Here is a 19,928-nt window from a genome sequence, read left to right as displayed (position 1 = left end):
TCAAAAATTCCGATCGATGATTTGATTCAGCTCATCTACTAATAAGCCATAGGACACATAAATATTGCGAAATAGATTAGCTGAGATTAGATTTGTTCCAAATAAATTTTATTTCTGATCTTACTATTCCCATTAATTCGAGATTATAATAAGCGTAATGAACGTAGGTAATTACAAACTTAAATGCAGACTATCCATGTTTAGTGTCTATGAATACAAACATATTTCAGATTTTATTAATGACATGATAAAGCTTGGCGATACTAAGCTTGTATAAAGAATACATCAATAGTTGTGATGGTGATTAACACTGATCTATTGATATATGTAAAGGAAAAAAAATATTGAACTGAATTTTTAAAAATGAATAATTTACTAATATAAATAAACAAGAAATATATAATTATTTTCAAACCATTGGGAAATAATGAATATTTCCATTTTCAGTCAAGCAAATTGTAGCGAAAGGAGTATCACTGTGAGCTGTAGCAATAACTCTGTTACCACATCTATGGACAACACTGTTTGAGAAACCATCGAAAGCGTCGCAAACATAGACTTTTCCGTCTTCGCAGCCAGCAATGAAATAATCGAAACCATCTTCATCAGAATAAGAAGATAAACTTGTAACTTGGCCAAGTTTAGATGTAGAATTGATCTTTCTTCCATTGATATCCATGATGATGAAGTTAGATCCTCCACAAGCGCAAACAAATCCAAATGAAGGAGAAATTGAAATGAATTTAGGAACAAAATCTAATTTGACGACATTGATTTTAGATTCTTCGAATAAATTGATGAAAACAATGTTTTTCTTTGATGTTCCACAAACAATTGATCCGAATTCTTTGCTCATATCAATGGACAAAATCTTTTCTCCGTAAAATGGAATTGTGTACTTAATGTTTGGCCCTAAAACAGCTAATGTTGATCCATAACTTGTAACAAAACTGTGGTAACCTTGTGAACTTGAAACCAATGAAACACCGGATAAAAGTGTTGAATCTAATTCACTCCAAGTTCCATCTCTGTTCAAAACAGAAACTCGACCTGCTTTTGTCAAATAAAGGAATTCACGTGTGATATAAATAACATCTTGTATGAAGTGATTATACGTGAATTTCTTTGGAACATCAATTTGATTTTCTCCACAAAAAACAGTGACACTTTTTACGAATTGAGAATCAGAAACAACAATTGCAACTTTGTCGTTTTTAGTGATCAAAACACCGCAAGAAAGTGGTCCACTTGTAATATTTGCTGAAAGATTATTTTGCAACAATTTTCGTGGTATACGTGCCTGTCTCTTAGGATGTTTTGTGCTGAATAATTGAGGAGGCATTGATCCGATATGACACATTGCTGCTTCAATTGAAGCTCTTTGTGCAGGATCTTGCAAATTATCTTTTGTCCAAATTGATTCATATGAATTCGGATTGTAAAGAATACCGTAGTTACAATTAGGAACTGGTTTTTGATCCAATCCGTAGAATAAATCAATCCATTTATTAAGTTGTTCACTGACAATATCACTTTCCAAACTTTGACGCATTATTTTAACAAATTCATAAATTTGTTGATGACTCCATGGAGGTAATTCTACATCGCCAATCTTCCTGCCTTTTGATTGTCCCAAATCGAAGTTATTTTCGTTCAAAAGGAAGCTTGGTTGGAAGAAGAACTCAGGAATAAGTTCTCTGTAGTCATTCATGTGTGTAATGACTAATTTAAACGTATCAGGAATACTTGCAAACAATCTAGAAGCATGATCGAATTTTCCTGATTGCATGTCGATGTGCATTGTCGTGAATGGTTCCAATCTAAGAAGCCACAAATATAAACTCAATGGACAAATGGCAAATGATGAAAACAAAAATGGATTTTGACCAAATTGTAACATATCGGCCATTCTATCTTGTAATGCTTCCATTCTTTCATCACCAATGCATCCAATTGGCAAACTTAAATCTCTATAGACTGATTTGTCTTTGAGATCAATTTCTTGCTGTGTGAATTCAGTCAATGTCCATGGTAAGAATGGATAATTGGATGGATCATTAAATGATCGACCACTGAAAATGTTAAGGCGCATTAAATAATCAAAGTTTGTGATTTGTCTCTTCTGCCACATCTCTGTAAATCCCAAACTCTTAAAGAATGAACTCATGTCTGTTTTCTGGACATAAATCGCATTTGGTAATCCTTGGATCTGTATTTTATTTACGATGTTTTGGGATGTAGAATTAGGGAAATTCAAGAGATATGAACGACCATTGATAAGGAATATTTCAATGGCTGTTTTATGATGGAATCTTCTACGCCAAAGTAACATTCTTATATCAAAGAAATTGATTTGTCTGATCTTTTTGTCTTCAGATATTAAATGTGCAAAATTGGAATGTATGTTAAATTTGCAGTTCAATGTCTTCTTGATTGTAATATACTCGCATTCGAAACTAAACAAAATTTTCTGTGTATCGTCAGTGTCAATTTTTCTATCGTCCAAATCTTTGTCATCAATAATTTCAAGTAAAACAGGAGGTTTGTTTTCAGCGTATTTTCTTTTGAGTTCTTCTTCGTAAATCTTTGTTTTTTCAACAGCTGTATTCATGTTTCCTTCATCTCTTGCGATAGATGCCTTCATGTGGTTATCGAATTTGTTGTTTGGTCGGAGTTTAAATGGACAATTATAGTTTTGCAATGAAGGATCTCTCTTCCATTTAATTTCCTTTTGTTCCAATGACCATGGACCACCACTTGCAGAAGCATTTCTCCAAAATGTTCTCCACAATTTGTCGTTTTCTGTTTTCCTGTTCCTGTAATTTTCAGCTGATTCACAGTAATCAACCATGTAATTATCAATCAACGTTGCAGAATCATTTTGGAAACTTGCTGTGAGCAGTTTCTCGATTTTATCATAGTTTTGTTTGATCTTTTTATGATAATTATCTCCGAAAATAGGAATAAGTTCATCAAGATTATTAAGAGAATTGTTTCCTTCAACGAAACATGATGAATTTTGCAATTTCATGAGAAGGAATGGGAAATAATTTGATTTTTCAATCAAAACTTTAACATCGCTTATCCATTTCACGACTTCATCTTTCATTGTATGTGCAAGGAATCCTGCGATGATTATTGCTCTGTTTATTGTTTCTGGATTTGGATATTTCTTTATTAAATCCAAACTAATTAAAGCAACTTTAGAATCTTCCCAAACAAACTTCTTATTGATCAAATCTCCTTTGGCTATTTGCAAACTGTTGCCGCCTTTTGGAACATATTCAACTTTTTCATTCAATGAAATATTTTCGTTGTTTTCATCAATTTTGTCTTCAATCAATGATGAAATGTCACTTTTTGTAATTTGTTTATGAGATTTTTTAGTTTTCGGACTGTTGTGATATGAATTATTAAACGGCATTTCTTCAAAAGTGACTCTCATTGAAAATATTTGTTTTCTTGGAATAATCTTGAAATTCATGAAATTCTCAACTGGTTTTGGAGCCAATTTCGACCAAGATGGAACTTCTGATGAATTCTCTGATATGTCACCAGTTGAAGTGAAGTCAATGTAAGTGATGTCACTTTTTTGATAATAAAATTCATAAAGTAAACTGTACAAAGCAACGTTTGGCGATGGTTTCGTGTGGTAGAACAAAAAGTTATATACTAATTGCATAAGTTCAACAGTAAATTTTTCTTGAACATTCGATTCAACACAAAAAGTGACACATTTTGTCAAGAAAATTGACAAAAAATTATATTTGTCAACATTCTCAATAATTGCGGCGGTTTCTATCGTCGCATAAATCTTCATCCACTGTGATGGGTCGCATTTAGCGATAAAATCAATGATTTTATCATTCTCATGGTGAATTGCAGTCCAAATCGACCACAAACTCCATCCTGGCGAAATAACGTATTCTGCCATCGGTTGTACGTTATCGTAAAGTGTCATTTTTTCTCCGACGAAAGAGAAGTAAGAAACAATCTTGAATAATTCAGGATAAAGTAATAACAACTTTTCCAAATTATCATATAATTGTTCTGAATATTTTCTTTGTGAAATCAAATGGAAAACAATGTCCAAATGATCTTGTAAGGACAAAGTATAGAATTTGTTATTTTTATGTGTCAAAATAATCAATTCTATAACTTTAGAGATGTTGTTCTCACTAGTAGTGTTTATCTGGCCATGCAACAAAGTAACAATCTGGTCAATATTTTGGATGTTTCTTATTGGAGAAGGTTTGAATTTAATAATAGAAATTGTTAAATTCAAAATGCCTGTTTGTTGTTTTTCATCAGGTAATGTTATTATAGACAATATCAATTGCTTAAACTCTTTCTCTTCAAATGAAACTCCGGCCATATTCTTCGCAAATAATCCTAAAATATGTCGACATCCAAAAGTGTCAAAATCTGCTGGTCTTTGTCTTTTTGTGTCTGTTCCTCCATTTTGGTTCAATTCAAGCCATGTATACCAATAGAATGTTCTCATGATATTGATCAGTTTGCAGAATGGAAGAACTTCTACGAAAAATTGAGCATTTGAATGGAATTTTTCAGTTAAAAGTGTCAAAATTTGTTTGTGGTCATCACTTTTCATTGGTATCCACAAATCAAAGTTCAACAAGATATTTTCTATGAAATGGCGCTTCAAATCAACAAAAGTGAGGTTTTCGTAAAGTTCAAAAAGTGACTCATATAATGTAAAAGTGAGGTGACTTATTTCCAATGACATTAACAAGTGAGATAACAGATTTGCACCTTTTGAGTTATAAAAAATGTTCTGTTGTTTGGAATCAACTAAAATTGCTGATTGTAAAAGTGACACAATATAAGGAGCAGTCAAATCATTTTCTTTTCCATCTCTTGTTTTGAGATCTATTTGAGCAAACAAAGGTAATAATATTTCCACACCAAAGAATCTCAACAAAATATTACAAAAACTAGAATGTTGATATGGTCTTGTTTGTAAATTTTGATCGGAATTTATATAAATTCCATTTGATAATTCATCAATTGGCTCTCTAATTCCTCTATTTCTTATAGCTGCAATCTTAGAGAATGGTATTTGTTCATTAATGTAAATAGATGATAATTTTGCGTCACCCTTTCCGCCAATTTGGAAATAACCGTTTTTAATTGAATAATTTGGAAAATCGAAAATATATTGTTCTTTTTCGATGTAAACAGATAATTTCGTATCAATGAGATTAATAGAAATAAATGTCCATTCATCGACATTTATTATATAATCTATTTTTGTGTTCTTTATCATTAAATAACCATTAGATGTTGTTATAGATATATCTCCAATTAAAAACAAATCAGAACTCATCAAAGTTGACAATTTCAACCAAAATGTCATTCCAAAACCATTCTTAAAATTATGTTGGTATCGTAATTTGTCACCTGTGTAAAAATAACTCGCAGGGAATTTCCGAGTCCTGTTAAATAAATTCTTCAATGGCTCTAAATAAAATAATGATGATTTGTTGGCAAATCTGTTATCGTCTGGTTGGAAAAGTGACAAATACAATTGAACAACAGAAGGAGAAGAAACAATTAATGCGATCAAAAAGAACAAATCCAATAATTTTTGGTCATTTTGGTCTCTATTTTGGATTATGTATGTTAAGATGTGTTCATCGAAATGGCATTCATTTAATTTGATCGCATTTGTTTTGTTTTTACTAATGGAATTCATAAAAATGTCAATTATGTCACTTTTTGATGGATAAAAAGTGTCAAAAATTGCCAAACAAGTATTTGGAATTTTGAAATCGAAAATTTCTGTTCCCGAGAATTCCTCATCATTGACTAATAGTTTCAACAATAAATCAAATGTCTCTTGGTCATTTATTTCCAATTTTTTGAGAGTTTTTCCCAATTCATTTATATATTTCAAATCAAAACTTTTTGAAGAAATCAATTTCGTGTAAAACTTAATAATTGTTTTCATGAGTTTCTGAGTGATTTCCGTTTGACAAACGTTCATTACGAGATCATGAATAGGTTGCAGTAAAATGGAAACAGGATCAAATTCGGAAATCGAGTGAATCAACATGTCTAAAATCATAAAAACTAAATTTAGATTTTGAAGAGAATTAAATGAATTAATAGAGATCTGTGTAATGATCATTTGGAACTGTTGTAGAAGGAAATCTGATGTACTACTCATAAATGATGACCTGCAAAGCTCAATCGCAAAAAATTGGATGTTTTCTTCGAATAAAAGTGACACAAAAAATGACATGAACAAAGAATTTCCCATAAACAAGTCAAAGATCTCATTTTCACGGAAAATAGTACTGAGCATGATAAATAATGATTCTCTGGCTTCTTCAATCAGATTTGAGTTGTCAGTTTTTGTCATATTAAGATCTCTTAATAATCTTGACACATTTACGATTGTTGGAATGAATTTCGGAGATCTCTTGATGTATTTAACAACATTCTTGTGTTCAACAATAGTAATATGCACTAATTGAGTGAATTGAGGAAGATATGGCAAATAAGTTTGGAAAATCTTGAGATATGACTCTGATCCCTGCTTTAATAGTAATCTTACACTAAGAAGTTTGATAATAAATATCATTTTGATGTTTTCTGAACTGTATGTCGGATCTAAAATTAATTTAGGGATATCTACTTCGTATCCGTCCATGTTTTCGGAAATACAGCTTAATAGAAGTGCATAGTATGAAACATATTCAAGATAATAGTCTGAATCCATCTTCGATTCGACAATTTTGAAAAATTTTGGAAGGAAAAGGTCAAGTTCTGATGGGATTGAACCAATTATCTCAAAAGCAACTGATATCTGGGAGTAAATGCTTACTTTGTAAATTTCTGGATATTGGAATTTTGTATAAATGTTTTTGTTGAGATTTATGCCGTTAGGGAATGTCACGACATCATTAAATTTCATTTCAGTTGATAAATTCTTTGGAAATTCAACTGGATTTATATCTAATTTTTGGGCAACTGCAAAAGGAGGAGTTGCTTCAATAATTGAAGGTAGGCATTGTAGTATATCGTATACAAAGAGCTCTTGTGACTCTCTCGGTAAGTACATGTTGATTTTTTGTAGAAGGAATAAACCGAGATCATTTAACTTAGAAATTTGAGGTCGTATTGCATTGAAAAGTATATTAAAGTGAGATAATTCGAAAAATTGGGCTTTATCCGAAGCAATCATTTGCACAAGAGTTAATAACTGTGGCAGAATTCCTTCAAAGTTATAGCCGTTGTTATTTATATATCTATCTATACAAGATACAATAGTATTGATTAATGTGTGGGCTCCATCTTGAAGTTCGAGCACAAAATCTGTTATATTTGGAAAAATTTCGACCAATCTCTTTTCAACACCATAATCAAAAAAGATTTCGAATAGCTCTGATATTATCGATGCAACAAGATTGCTGTATCTCGATTTCGCAAATTTCGAAAGTATAATTATGAGAAAATCACTGCCATGGAATTCATGAGTCCTATCGAATGTATAGAATATCGATACAGATTGGTGAAATGCAAAGCTGAGAACAACCTCTTCTTCGATGTGTGTTTTTGGAGTAAAAGATGATAATTGATTTAAGAGGTCTATCCAGGTAAAAGGCCTGAAGTCGTAACGTCTATAAATAATATCATAAGTTAAGGGCTTTTCTGTCAAATTTCCTGTAGCCTTGTATTGATTAGGTACAATAATTTCGCTTAGAAGTGGATCATTTGAGATATCCAAAGGAATATCTGTTGGATCATAATCAAAGGTTGCTTCTAGTATGGGAATGCAAAGCTGAACTCGTGATGTAGATGTCTTTTCCATCACAAGATTTCTTTTCCGCATTGGCAGGCGATAAAAAAAATTGAATACAGCGACAACTTCCTTCTATTTATGATGTTTTACATATGTATTGAGGTATTGTTAAAACTAATCCACTTGGATAAACTTAGTCACTTTTTTATTCAATTTTCAAATGTATTCATTGCTTTCAACCGCAAATAGCAATATATATGTTTTTATCGAAAAATGATCAGTCCCTATTGATTGTCATATGATCTGTTAGAGCAGAAACCTCTGTTAACCCCAATCGTCTTTTCCTCTCTTTCAATGTAATAGTTAGAATTTTGAGTAAGGATGTCGTTTTGTCCCCCAGGGGGAATATTGCGTCCCCCACTTGGGGGACGCTGGGGGACAAATATTGAGGAGCTTTGTTTGATGGAGTCAGAGTATATTTGTAAAGTGTCAAAATAATAATTGATTAATAAAGTTAAAATATTATAATAGATACAGCATTTTGTTAATATTTAAAATATATTTATTTGGCTTTCATTGAGTTTTCATGTGTTTTCAGCGAATTGAAAAATTAAATTTCCTAAAATTTTTGCTATAGATGTTTTTAATGGACTATTTTTGTTTTTAATTAATGGGAGTAGATTAATCATGGTGCTAATGTCAATGAAAAGGATGAAGATGGAGAAACAGCACTTTATAAAGCAGCATGTTATAATAATAAAGAAACTGCCGAAGTCCTTATTTCACATGGTGCAAATATCAATGAAAAGGATCAAAATGGAAATACAGCACTTCATCAAGCAGCATGTTATAATAATAAAGAAACTGCTGAAGTCCTTATTTCACTTGGTGCGAATGTCAATGAAAAGAATAAATATGGAAAAACCGCACTTCATGATGCAGCATGGAATAATAGTAAAGAAACTGCAGAACTTCTGATTTCACATGGTGCGAATGTCAATGAAAAGAATCAAAATGGAAAAACAGCGCTTCATTATGCAGCATCTGAAAATAGTAAAGAAACTGCAGAAGTCCTTATTTCACATGGTGCAAATGTCAACGAAAAGGATAGATATGGAGAAACAGCACTTCATAAAGCAGCATATAAAAATAGTAAAGAAACTGCCGAAGTTCTTATTTCACATGGTGCGAATGTCAATGAAAAGGATGAAAATGGAAAAACCGCACTTCATCATGCAGCATCTCAAAATAGTAAAGAAACTGCCGAAGTCCTTATTTCACACGGTGCCAAAGAATAATGTTCTTACATAAGATAATATTCTTTATTTTTCTGGAAATTTCGAAGATTGATTTGATTAGGACTAAAAATAATTCAATTTTCCCCACTGATTCTATACATTTCTCTGAATTTTTAGTTTTGTCAATCTTTGATTATTCTTTCAAACTTAAACAATCTGCCATAACTTATACCATACCTACCTCTAAGAGATCAGAGAATGTACTTTTATTCGAATATAGCTGAGTTGTGTAGTTAATCCAAACTCTGTTAGTGTTAATTTCTTCAATTTCTCTCAGAACGTATTACAATTAAAATTTATTGATATTTTGATAAGATGTCAATGACTTTCATTTTTTTTCCCAAAAAATTTTCTTATGGATGTGCTAATAATGTAAAACTTTTGCTAAATACATTTATTTTTATAATCTATTATCTCTAGTAATTGTTTTTGCAACTCAATATGGATGAATTTTTTTCAAATTATAATGTCCCCCGTTTGTTGCTAAAAAAATCTGCCAGCTAAAAAAACGGTTAATTTCCCTCAAAAAATAGCAAATCTGGTAGTTTTGGGTATCGCCCCCATCTAAAATGAGCATTTTTTTGACACTCGAGTATCAAATTCGATGGATTGGCTCAAGAGTGAGGTTGATTCCAGACTTCAATATGAGCAATTGAATCACATATGTGAACCCGTGTTTACCCATATGGTTTTGTCAGAATCTCAAGAAATCTTATCAGATAATTTCATTCAAACTCAAAATTTCGTAGAATTAGTATGGTAACATTCATTCCTTGCCCAATTCTATTAGACTCATTCATTCCTTTTTAGATGAGACAAAAAATTTTAGCTAATTTTGAGGGACATTAGAACTATTTGAAATACAATAGAGACCAACACTGATGTGGAAGTATAGGATATCAAAGAACCTTTATAATGGTAATACTATGATGAACAAATACTAAAATCTGACTCGGTTATAATCAATTTTTTAATCTCAGGGAATTTTAAAAAGTAAAAATTTGAGGGTATTCCTCAAATTACAGAACTATAAGCCCTCTGCAAGCCAAAGAAGAGGAAAAAGAGTACTTTAGAGCAAAGTCCTTATAAAGCTTCTAATTCAATGAGAAACTTCATAAAGAACATTAGCTTATTCGAGTAAATTTATATCCCTGACCACCAGCAGCTAGGTTGCATATATGTTGGACTTCTGGCTTGAAGAACTGTCTTGGAAAGCGCTAATTTTTCGATTAAAAAAATTAAGTTTTCCTTCACTATTTCTAGCATGAGGAAAGGACTAATACTTAGGGTATAAATAGAGTCGACTAGCAGATGCTTAACTTGAGATTTAGGAGAAAAATTGTTTTGTAGAGAAATCATATTTTATTACTTTGATGGTAGAATATACAACAAAATTACTTATATACCATGAATGTCAAATTAAAATACCTAAATTCAGAGTTTTTTGCATTTTGATTTTGGTATAATTTGCAATCTTGTAAGAATGACTGTACTGATGAATGTTTTTTCTAATGTGAGTAGATCAAGTAAAAAGCGAAACATCTTCAAATATTATTCGACAATATGCGTCGTTTAATTGTTTCACGTACTGGCAATATGAGTTTTAGGCCATTTCAAATTCAAGGATGTTGAATGAATTTTATGATTTCATTCTATAAGAAAGATATGAATTAAATGGTCGGCAAAAGTATAAATTTTGTGAAAGAAATGATTTTACCAGAATTGTGATATCCTTCTGGTTTCCCAGACATATATAACATCTGGTAAATTTTTCATAACCGTTTTTCAAATCTTCTTTTTTCCAGCAAAATCATGTGAATATCCTGATTACATGCTAATTAATCCAATTCTTTCTTTAATAAAGTAAAAATAGCACAAAAATTTATAAGTGGTCGAGCCAAAACCAGATATCACTCGACTATTTATCTATTGAAATTTTTGAATGGGCGGATATAAATCATAATTTTTCATGTCTGCAATTGGTATTGATCTTGGTACAACATATTCATGTGTTGGTGTTTTCCGCCACAACCGTGTTGACATTCTTGCTAATGATATGGGTAACAGAACAACCCCATCTTACGTCGCATTCACAGAAGACGAGAGACTCGTCGGTGATGCTGCTAAGAACCAAGCTGCTATGAACCCACAGAACACAGTCTTCGACGCCAAGCGTATGATTGGCCGTAAGTTCTCAGATCCAGTCGTCCAGAAGGATATGAAGCACTGGCCATTCAAGGTCGTCCGCGGCGATGGTGATCGTCCAAAGATCGAGGTTCAGTTCAAGGGTGAGACAAAGCAATTCTTCCCAGAAGAAATCTCAGCCATGGTCCTCGGCAAGATGAAAGAAACAGCTGAGAACATGCTTTCAGAAAAGATTACAGATGCTGTTGTTACAGTTCCAGCTTACTTCAACGATGGCCAACGTCAGGCTACAAAGGATGCTGGTGTCATCGCTGGCCTCAACGTCCTCCGTATCATCAACGAGCCAACAGCCGCTGCTATCGCTTTCGGTCTCAACGAGAAGTCCGATAAGGAACGCCACGTTCTCATCTTCGATCTCGGTGGTGGCACATTCGATGTTTCCCTTCTTGATATCGATGGTGGCATGTTCGAAGTTCGTGCTACAGCTGGTGATACACACCTTGGTGGTGAAGACTTCGATTCACGCCTTGTCGATTACATCGCTGATCGTTTCCAGAAGAAGTTCAAGTGCGATCTCCGCGAATCACCACGTGCTTTGAGAACACTCAGAACAGCTTGCGAGCGTGCTAAGCGTACAATCTCTACAGCTGCTAACGCATCCATCCTTTGCGAGTCTCTTTACCAGGGCCACGATTTCCAGGATACAATTTCTCGTGCTATGTTCGAGAACTTGAACGATGAACTCTTCAGATCCACACTTGGTCCAGTTGCCCAGGTTCTCAAGGATGCAAAGATGTCCAAGTCCGATGTCACAGATATCGTTCTTGTCGGTGGCTCATCACGTATTCCACGTGTCCAGCAGCTCCTCCAGGAGTTCTTCAACGGCAAGCAGCCATGCCGTGGTGTCGACCCAGATGAGGCCGTCGCTTACGGTGCTGCAGTCCAGGCCGCCATCATCAAGGGCGATAACTCCGAGGCAGTCAAGGATATCTTACTTCTCGATGTCGCTCCACTTTCCCTTGGTATTGAGACAGCTGGCGAAATCATGACAGTTTTGATCCCACGTAACACAACAATTCCAGCCAAGAAGTCAAACATCTTCACAACATTCGCTGATAACCTGCCAGCAGTTACAATCAAGGTCTACGAAGGTGAGCGTACAAGAACACGCGACAACAACCTTCTCGGTACATTCGATCTCACAGGCATTCCACCAGCACCACGTGGTGTTCCACAGATCGAAGTTACATTCGATGTCAACGCTGATGGTATCATGAACGTTTCTGCTCAGGATAAGTCCACAGGTAATGTCAAGAAGATCACAATCAAGAACGACAAGGGCCGTCTTTCTCAGGCAGATATCGACCGCATGGTTTCTGATGCTGAGAAGTACAAGGCTCAGGATGAAGAAGCCAAGAAGAAGATCGAAGCTAAGAACGGTCTCGAAGGCTACTGCTTCGGTGTTCGTAACTCTGTCAACGGCGAACTCGGCTCTAAGATCGATGCTGCCGACAAGGATGCCATCCTCAAGATTGTCAATGACACACTCGCTTGGATCGAATCCAACCAGGATGCTTCTGTCTCTGACTACGAGAACAAGCAGAAGGATGTCGAAGGCCAGTTGATGCCACTCATGCAGAAGGCCTACCAGTCTGCTGCTGGTGGTGCCGGCGGAATGCCAGGTGGTGTTGACCCATCTATGTTCCAGAACATGGGTGGCGCTGGTGGTGCTGCTCCAGGTGCTGGCCCATCTGCTGGTGCTCGCCCATCAGGCTCTGGCCCACGTGTTGAGGAAGTTGACTAAATATAAATATTCATGATTTTGTTTAAAACAAATGATACAAATTTTTAAATTCTCAATTGTTTAATTTTGATTTATTCTGCGTAGTATAATTGTAATTTTCCAAATCTTTCAATCTATATGAAATGAAATTTCCTTGATATTCCCAAATCTGATCATATTGAGGGAAAAAAAATTAATCTTATTCACAAAACATGTCAAATATTGATTTTCATAATATATATTACCACACTTGTTCTACAGTCAACAATTTTATATGTTATATGTTTGAACTTTATGTTTTTGAACGAATACACAAATAATAATAGACTTGTGCCATTCATTAGCTTCAAAAACTATTATCATATGAATATGTAGAGATATATTATTTATTTCATTGATAAAACGAAAAAAATATTAGTATTATTTTGGATATGAAATGTTTTATTCGAATTACTCTTCGTAGTTTAATATTCATTTTCTTATTGAAAAATATTGTATAAATTGAATGTGAAAATGTCGTGCCGGGTTCAATATGATATTTGAACTTGGTAAAGTTGAATTTTTTCAGGTAAAAGATGAATTAAATAATTATGTAGCGAAATGAATGAACATATTTGAAGTTGAATGTCTGTTTGGTTGCTTTTTTTTACAAATAAAATATACGAAAAAAAATCTCGTAATTTAAGATAAAACATCAATCCAAGTAGATGATGTTTGTCGTAAGCGAATAAATTTGAATAAAAATTCAATTTTCGAAAATAAATTAGTAAAAATTTGACTAAAAAGCCGAGAAAATAAGAGTTTTTGTTTCTTGTTCTCTTTTGATAAATATTCGTAGTTCTTTTTTGAAAGGATGCGTTTCAATTTATGAATTTGAAAACGTTTATGAGAAATGTGTTTTTGATTAGACAGATTGCTGATGTAATAATGTATATATGTAGTGGAAAGTAGAATTTTGCTACTAAAATCCTAATTTCATTATATCGGTGAATTTGTTATAAGAATCTCTAGAGATTCATTGAACAAAAATGAGGTACATACCTCTCATTTACTAGCAAACTAATTATTTATGTCATCATTAATGCAAATAAACAATGTTAAGTTCAAATAATACAATTTTTTTTAAAAAAATACGAATTTATTCATTCAACGTATACCAAATTACTAGGTAAGTTTGATATTTTAATGAATTTTTGTAATTAATCTTTTGGAGAAATGCTCAAATTCGGAAATATTGATGGCGAAGAAGCTAGAATTTTCGACGAAAGATCATATATTGATGTTCCAGGAAGTAAGAGACCATTGTACGGTTTCAATGTTAAAACACTATTTGAAGGAACAACAATTTCATGCGTTCCAGGAGATGCAGATCTTGGACCTTTCCAGCCTTTCATTGTCACAACACAAGGAAACTTCAGCAATCTATACTACATGTCACCACCTGAAAGTTTAGCCGGCGACATAATTCTCGATGGTTCATTTACAAGGTTCTTTAATGAACTTCATGAAGCAGGAACATTGAGGCTGGTGAGAAATATCGCTGTTTGGTTATTATCAGTTGAAAAGAGAGAAAGATTATTGAGGAGTTATAAATATAGATCCGTATTTTTCCCAAGTGAGCGGGGTATCTCCAATCCCAGCCCTATCGTCCTCCCAGTGTCAGTTTTCAATATAAAATCCAAATTTTTTTTGAAAATAAAAATTTCGAGAAATTTTTCTGATTTTTTTTCTTTGATTTCAATAATTCAAAATAAATTTGGGAGTAAAAAGACACTATTTAATGAAATTCATATGAGTGAATGTGGATAAATACTCTCAAAACATACAATTTATCTATTTTTTCTTTATATTATCAACTAATTAGTGATAATTTTTTTTGAATCAGATTTTTTTTCATTAAAAACATAATATATAACACAACAATGATGCACACATACGTATCTACACATCAAAATATAAAGCTTGTTTTGGTCTGGGCATCCCAACCCAAAATTCTTTAAAAATTGAATAAAATTGAATACTTGGGGCTGGGATGCCCATCCCAAAACCGAATTGAATTTTTTGAATTAAAGAATATATTTATGTATTTATAATATACATGTGATGTCTATAAAAAATACTAAATTCTAAAAAAAATTCAATTTATTCAAAACGTATACTAAGTGATCACTTCATTAGTAGGATCAGCAATCCTACTAAATGGTGAGAACGCCACTAACTAAAAAAGGAGTCCTTGGAGCTCTTGATCTCTTGTCAGTAGAGTTCATAATGAGGCATGGCATCTACTGATTAGAGATCAGAGCAATCCTACCTTACCTTCAGGAGCTACAAAGCTCCTAATCGTTACGAGAGGGAGTCTTGGAGCTCCTGAAGCTCATCAGCAGAGGCTATTTACCATTTGGGCCTCTTCTGATGAAAGATGCGAAACACGTCTACGAACCAGGAGCTTCAAAGCTTCTAATCCTTACTAAAGGGAGCTTTGGAGCTCCTGAGTCTCCATCAACAAAGTCCCAGATGGTAAATGTCCTTTGCTGATGAAAGATGCGAAACACATCTCCGAACCAGGAGCTCCAAAGCTCCTAATCCTTACGAAAGGGAGCTTTGGAGCTCCTGAAACTCCTTTTACTATAAAATATGACAGTTTTCTTCTGAGGTTCTCATCAAATCTAAGACTTCAGAAGAAAGCTGTCCTATCAATGTATACTTACACTCTCATGGACTACAAGTGTACAATTTTAAAGCAGAGATTATCCGAGGCCCCTCATCAAATGAGGGACCTCGGATAATCTCTACCTTAAGTAGTCAAATAACTTTTCTCACTATTTAGGAACAAAAGAACAAGAGTTGGAGTACTTTAAGGCAAGATTCTTCCGAAATCTCTCATCGAATGAGAGACTTCGGAAGGACCTTGCCAAATCCTTGAACGCCAATATCCTTGGAACTGAGCTAGAACCAGGGAGAAGTAGCATACTATAGAGCACGATGGTAATCTCGGAAATACTTATATCGCCCCAAGCACAATATTTAAGAAGTCTAACTCATATATACAAGAAGTCAGGCTGAATAGATATTGTGCATATGGTTTGCAGAACTCTCATGATATTTAAAATTCATGTTATCCCAAAAAAGGTGACACTTTGGGTGTATCGTCCATCCCAGGGATGCAAAAATCACATCACCTTGGATCTATAGTTATAAACTTGCAACAAGCTGGAAGGCAGAGAAATTCAATATTGATTTACCATTAAATCCTCCAGAAATTAAATTTAACGAATATGTTGATGGTAGTGTTATAGATATTTGTTTTGTTGTTGATGCAACAGGTTCAATGAAGAATTCACCAGGCAGAATGGTTTAAGCACGCTTTCATCTAGATCAATGATTACAGGAGCCAAAAACATTTCAAAGACATTAATTAGATATATCAATGATAAATATTCAAGTTGTGATGTTCAATACTCCGCAGTTTTCTTTAGAGATATGGCAATGGCAAGATATGTTGGTCACACACTATGGAATTACCCTGACATTTTTGATTTTCAATCATCTAATTTCTTTAGTCCAGATCGTTTTGATTATGTATCATGCGGAGGTGGAGCAGGAGATGGACCTGAAGATTGGGTTCAAGCATTTGATGGAGTTCTTGGAATGAATTGGAGATCAAAGTCAAAGAAAATCATGATTATGATTACAGATGCAAGTTGCCATGGAAATAGTTTTGATTCAAAATTAGATTATACGAAAAGAGTAAATGATTGACGGAGAGGAAGAACCAAAAATGAAAGATAGAATACAAAGAATAGCTGCTAAAGGAATTGATGTATGCTTCTTTTATACTCATCATCATGCATATAAAGCTGTTAATGCATTCGAAACATATTTCCATATGTATGGAGGAAAGGATTTCAAAACAATGTATGAGGAATTTAATAATAGTGGCGATTCTCTTAAAAATGAAGTCACTGGAATGCTTCATAGTATCATTGATGATGCAGTTGCTTCATTCAAAGTTGGAAAAGTCAAGGAAACTTTTTCAACATCAACTGTTTTAAGAAAGCAAAGAAGTCAAAGAAGGGAAATCCGTACTAACTTACTCAATCATTTTGATTCATCAGAATCTATTCCACCAAAGTCTAACCAAAGTCCAAAGTTCGTACCAAATAATGAACCGCCTAAAAATAGAAAACTAAATAAAAAGCAAAAGAAAAAGATTAAACGACAAGAAAAGAGAGCTAAATTAGAGCTTGAAAATCAGAAAAAGAAGTATGCACAGCAGAATGAAAATGCTGATGCGGATGATGAAGATATAAGCATCAATTAAGAAAAATTTTCAAAAATACAAAGATTACAAGAGCATCTAATATTTTATATTTTATAAAATTATATTTTTTATTTTTAAATGCATATTTCAATTTTTTAAAGGGTGAACTTGCCACTTTCTGACTTGCTTTCAATTTTTTTGACGCACTTCAACTTACAAAGGCAAAGACTCATAGATTTTTTTTATCATTTCTATTTGTCACTCAATATTGATAAATTTCATTTGATTTATATAAAGAAAAATGTTAAATGTTTATTATAGAAAACATTTTTTAGTTAGACTATATTGAGAGTGTGTCAGAAAGAGGTAAGTGCATCCTTAAAAAAATGAAAATAAAAATAAGTTATTGAAATTGTTTAAACCTCACTTCTTATATAAAGCATAATTCAAACTTGCTAAGAGTGTAATAAAATAACATTAGAAGTTGGTATTTTATTATAATATAAATAAATCAAAAATGTAGCCAAAATTTGGGCCTCGTGGTTTGGAAATGGTGGAACCCGAAGGGCGACATCCTTTCCACGCCACTCGGCCTATAGCTACATTAATATTATATATTCGTTTTTTTCCTCCTTCTTAGAAGATTATTCTCACAATTAAAAAGAATAGAGAGTAAATTTGAAAATGTACGTAAAATTTTTAAATTTAGCTTTCCAACATACACCAAAAACTATGAACTCACCGCATATTGCAAATTAACACATAGTTTTAACAACGCATTGACTCCAAGGGATTGATCTGCCACATATATAGCTTATAATATAACAGTTCCAATGAAATAGGCTAATATATATTGCACGACTTACGTATCCATGATTTTTTTTTGCTAATTTGGCGAATTCGTTTTTTGATCCCTCTAGATATCAATTTATTTGGCTTCCAGTTGCAATGCGATGAATTATTTTTAACTTTCGACTTTCTTCTCAAATATACAAATTTTAATGAGTCGAGGAATTATTCTGAATTTCGAATATATTGGTGCTCATATCAAAGATTATATTAATGACAATAAATTCTTTGATACATTCGAGATAGAAGATATCGAAACGATCATGAAATACGCAAATTTAACTCCAAGTGACTTTGACACTCTACTTAAGCAGTCATCCCTTATTATCGAAGCACATGAAATTTATTCTTGTATTCGATATGCAAGCGTTTCAATCGGGAACTTGGAAGATGCAATTTCAACCCTAAAATCTATCCGAAAATACATGCAAATGAAACCATTAGATGGTATTATTGACATGTTAAATCAAACAGGAAGAATTGTGTCAGATTTAACAGATAAAATCGAAAAACTTCAAACAAATTTCAATCAAGTTCAACAAGAAAAAGAAAACATCGCGAAAGAAGTACAAACTCTTAAATCTTCAATCAAAGGAAACGATTTACCAAAAGAATTTCTTTCGAAAATTTCCGAACTTAAAAATTCCACACATTTCAATCAAATCTACAAATTCTTTGCTGAAATTTCAGAAAAAGGCAATCAAAAAATGATGCTCAAAGCAATTGAAGAAGGACTTTATGAAAAGAAAGCTGAATTTGGCGAAAAAGTACTTCATTATGCATCTTCATATGGAAATCTGAGACTTGTTAAATGTCTCATTGAATGTGGCTGTGACAAAGATGCAAAGAATAATAATGGATGGACTCCACTATATAATGCATCATTTAAAGGTGAACTTGCAGTTGTTCAATATCTTATCTCAGTTGGAGCTAATAAAGAAGCAAAGAGTAATATTGGATTTACTCCACTCATTGAGGCAGCACAAGAAGGTAAACTTGCAGTTGTTCAATATCTTATCTCAGTTGGAGCTAATAAAGAAGCAAAGAGTAATGATGGATCTACTCCACTCATTAGGGCATCAGAAAATGGTAAACTTGAAGTTATTCAATATCTTATCTCAGTTGGAGCTAATAAAGAAGCAAAGGATAATGATGGAAAAACAGCACTTTCATACGCAAAAGGTGAAGTTAGAGAATATTTATTATCTATTAAATGAACTTAATTTCTTGACATATTTGATTATTTTCATTCAGTCTTTATACTAAAAAATTTGCATGTTTATAATTTGAATATATGAAAATAAAAATAATATGAATATAAAAATAATATGAAAATAGAGATTTATCCAAAGTTGTCTTGTATTTCAATTTTACGGTAGCGCTTATGCAAGTAGACGCCAAATATTATTGATATTATTAGCAATATGCATGCAGCACCTGTTAATGAGAGAATTAATGAGGTCCAATCCTTTTTTTGTTTGATATAACAATAATCTTTAAATTTCAAAGTATTTTGAACTATTAAATTTGATTTTATATTGCTTTCTTCAAAATTATTGTTGTTGTGGCAATAAACAGAATCATGATTAATTTCAATTGCCAAAACCAAACTATCTGATTTATCATTGTCGAGAATGTTATCAATGAAATTTGAACAAGAAATTTTTAAACTGTAGCAGTATATAAGTGCTTTTTCTTTGATTATGTTATGATAAACTAAACAATTCTGAAACATTAAGTCATTCTTAGCATTATAAATAACAGCATATTTTCTTGGATTATTATTTGAAAAATTAGATTTGTCTATGTCTGCCATCGAATTGA

At 32.9% G+C, this 19,928-nt stretch overlaps 6 protein-coding genes across 6 annotated transcripts, besides 3 other annotated features; 5 read left to right on the top strand and 1 right to left on the bottom strand.

The window, feature by feature from the left end:
* Positions 1-136: 136 nt before the first annotated feature.
* On the bottom strand, positions 137-7,848 carry TVAGG3_0228120 (beige/BEACH-related family; the record flags this gene model as incomplete). Its single annotated transcript, XM_001324493.1, has 1 exon — positions 410-7,837. One exon carries the CDS (start codon positions 7,835-7,837, stop codon positions 410-412), a length of 7,428 nt encoding a protein of 2,475 aa, XP_001324528.1.
* Positions 7,849-10,131: 2,283 nt separating this feature from the next.
* Positions 10,132-10,222: a mobile genetic element.
* A 798-nt stretch (positions 10,223-11,020) lies between these two features.
* TVAGG3_0228100 (cytoplasmic heat shock protein 70) lies at positions 11,021-13,053 on the top strand (the record flags this gene model as incomplete). The annotated part of the gene is made up of 1 exon (XM_001324492.2): positions 11,036-13,015. One exon carries the CDS (start codon positions 11,036-11,038, stop codon positions 13,013-13,015), a length of 1,980 nt encoding a protein of 659 aa, XP_001324527.1.
* Positions 13,054-14,587: 1,534 nt separating this feature from the next.
* Positions 14,588-16,185: a mobile genetic element.
* Positions 15,529-15,780, top strand: TVAGG3_0228090 (uncharacterized protein; the record flags this gene model as incomplete). The annotated part of the gene is made up of 1 exon (XM_001324491.1): positions 15,529-15,780. One exon carries the CDS (start codon positions 15,529-15,531, stop codon positions 15,778-15,780), a length of 252 nt encoding a protein of 83 aa, XP_001324526.1.
* A 187-nt stretch (positions 16,186-16,372) lies between the features above and the next one.
* On the top strand, positions 16,373-16,753 carry TVAGG3_0228070 (nuclear chaperone required for maturation and nuclear export of pre-60s ribosome subunits; the record flags this gene model as incomplete). Its single annotated transcript, XM_001324490.1, has 1 exon — positions 16,373-16,753. One exon carries the CDS (start codon positions 16,373-16,375, stop codon positions 16,751-16,753), a length of 381 nt encoding a protein of 126 aa, XP_001324525.1.
* Positions 16,754-16,772: 19 nt separating this feature from the next.
* On the top strand, positions 16,773-17,315 carry TVAGG3_0228060 (nuclear chaperone required for maturation and nuclear export of pre-60s ribosome subunits; the record flags this gene model as incomplete). The annotated part of the gene is made up of 1 exon (XM_001324489.1): positions 16,773-17,315. The coding sequence occupies one exon, from the start codon at positions 16,773-16,775 to the stop codon at positions 17,313-17,315; it is 543 nt and encodes a 180-aa protein (XP_001324524.1).
* Positions 17,316-18,002: 687 nt separating this feature from the next.
* Positions 18,003-18,029: a mobile genetic element.
* A 227-nt stretch (positions 18,030-18,256) lies between these two features.
* Positions 18,257-19,321, top strand: TVAGG3_0228040 (proteasome regulatory particle assembly; the record flags this gene model as incomplete). The annotated part of the gene is made up of 1 exon (XM_001324488.1): positions 18,257-19,321. One exon carries the CDS (start codon positions 18,257-18,259, stop codon positions 19,319-19,321), a length of 1,065 nt encoding a protein of 354 aa, XP_001324523.1.
* Between the last annotated feature and the right edge of the window lie 607 nt (positions 19,322-19,928).

Source organism: Trichomonas vaginalis, chromosome IV (assembly GCF_026262505.1).
Source record: "Trichomonas vaginalis G3 chromosome IV, whole genome shotgun sequence".
Classification (NCBI taxonomy): Eukaryota; Parabasalia; order Trichomonadida; family Trichomonadidae; genus Trichomonas; species Trichomonas vaginalis.
Note: the sequence above shows the minus strand (reverse complement) of the source record. Positions and strands in the feature narration are given on the sequence as shown.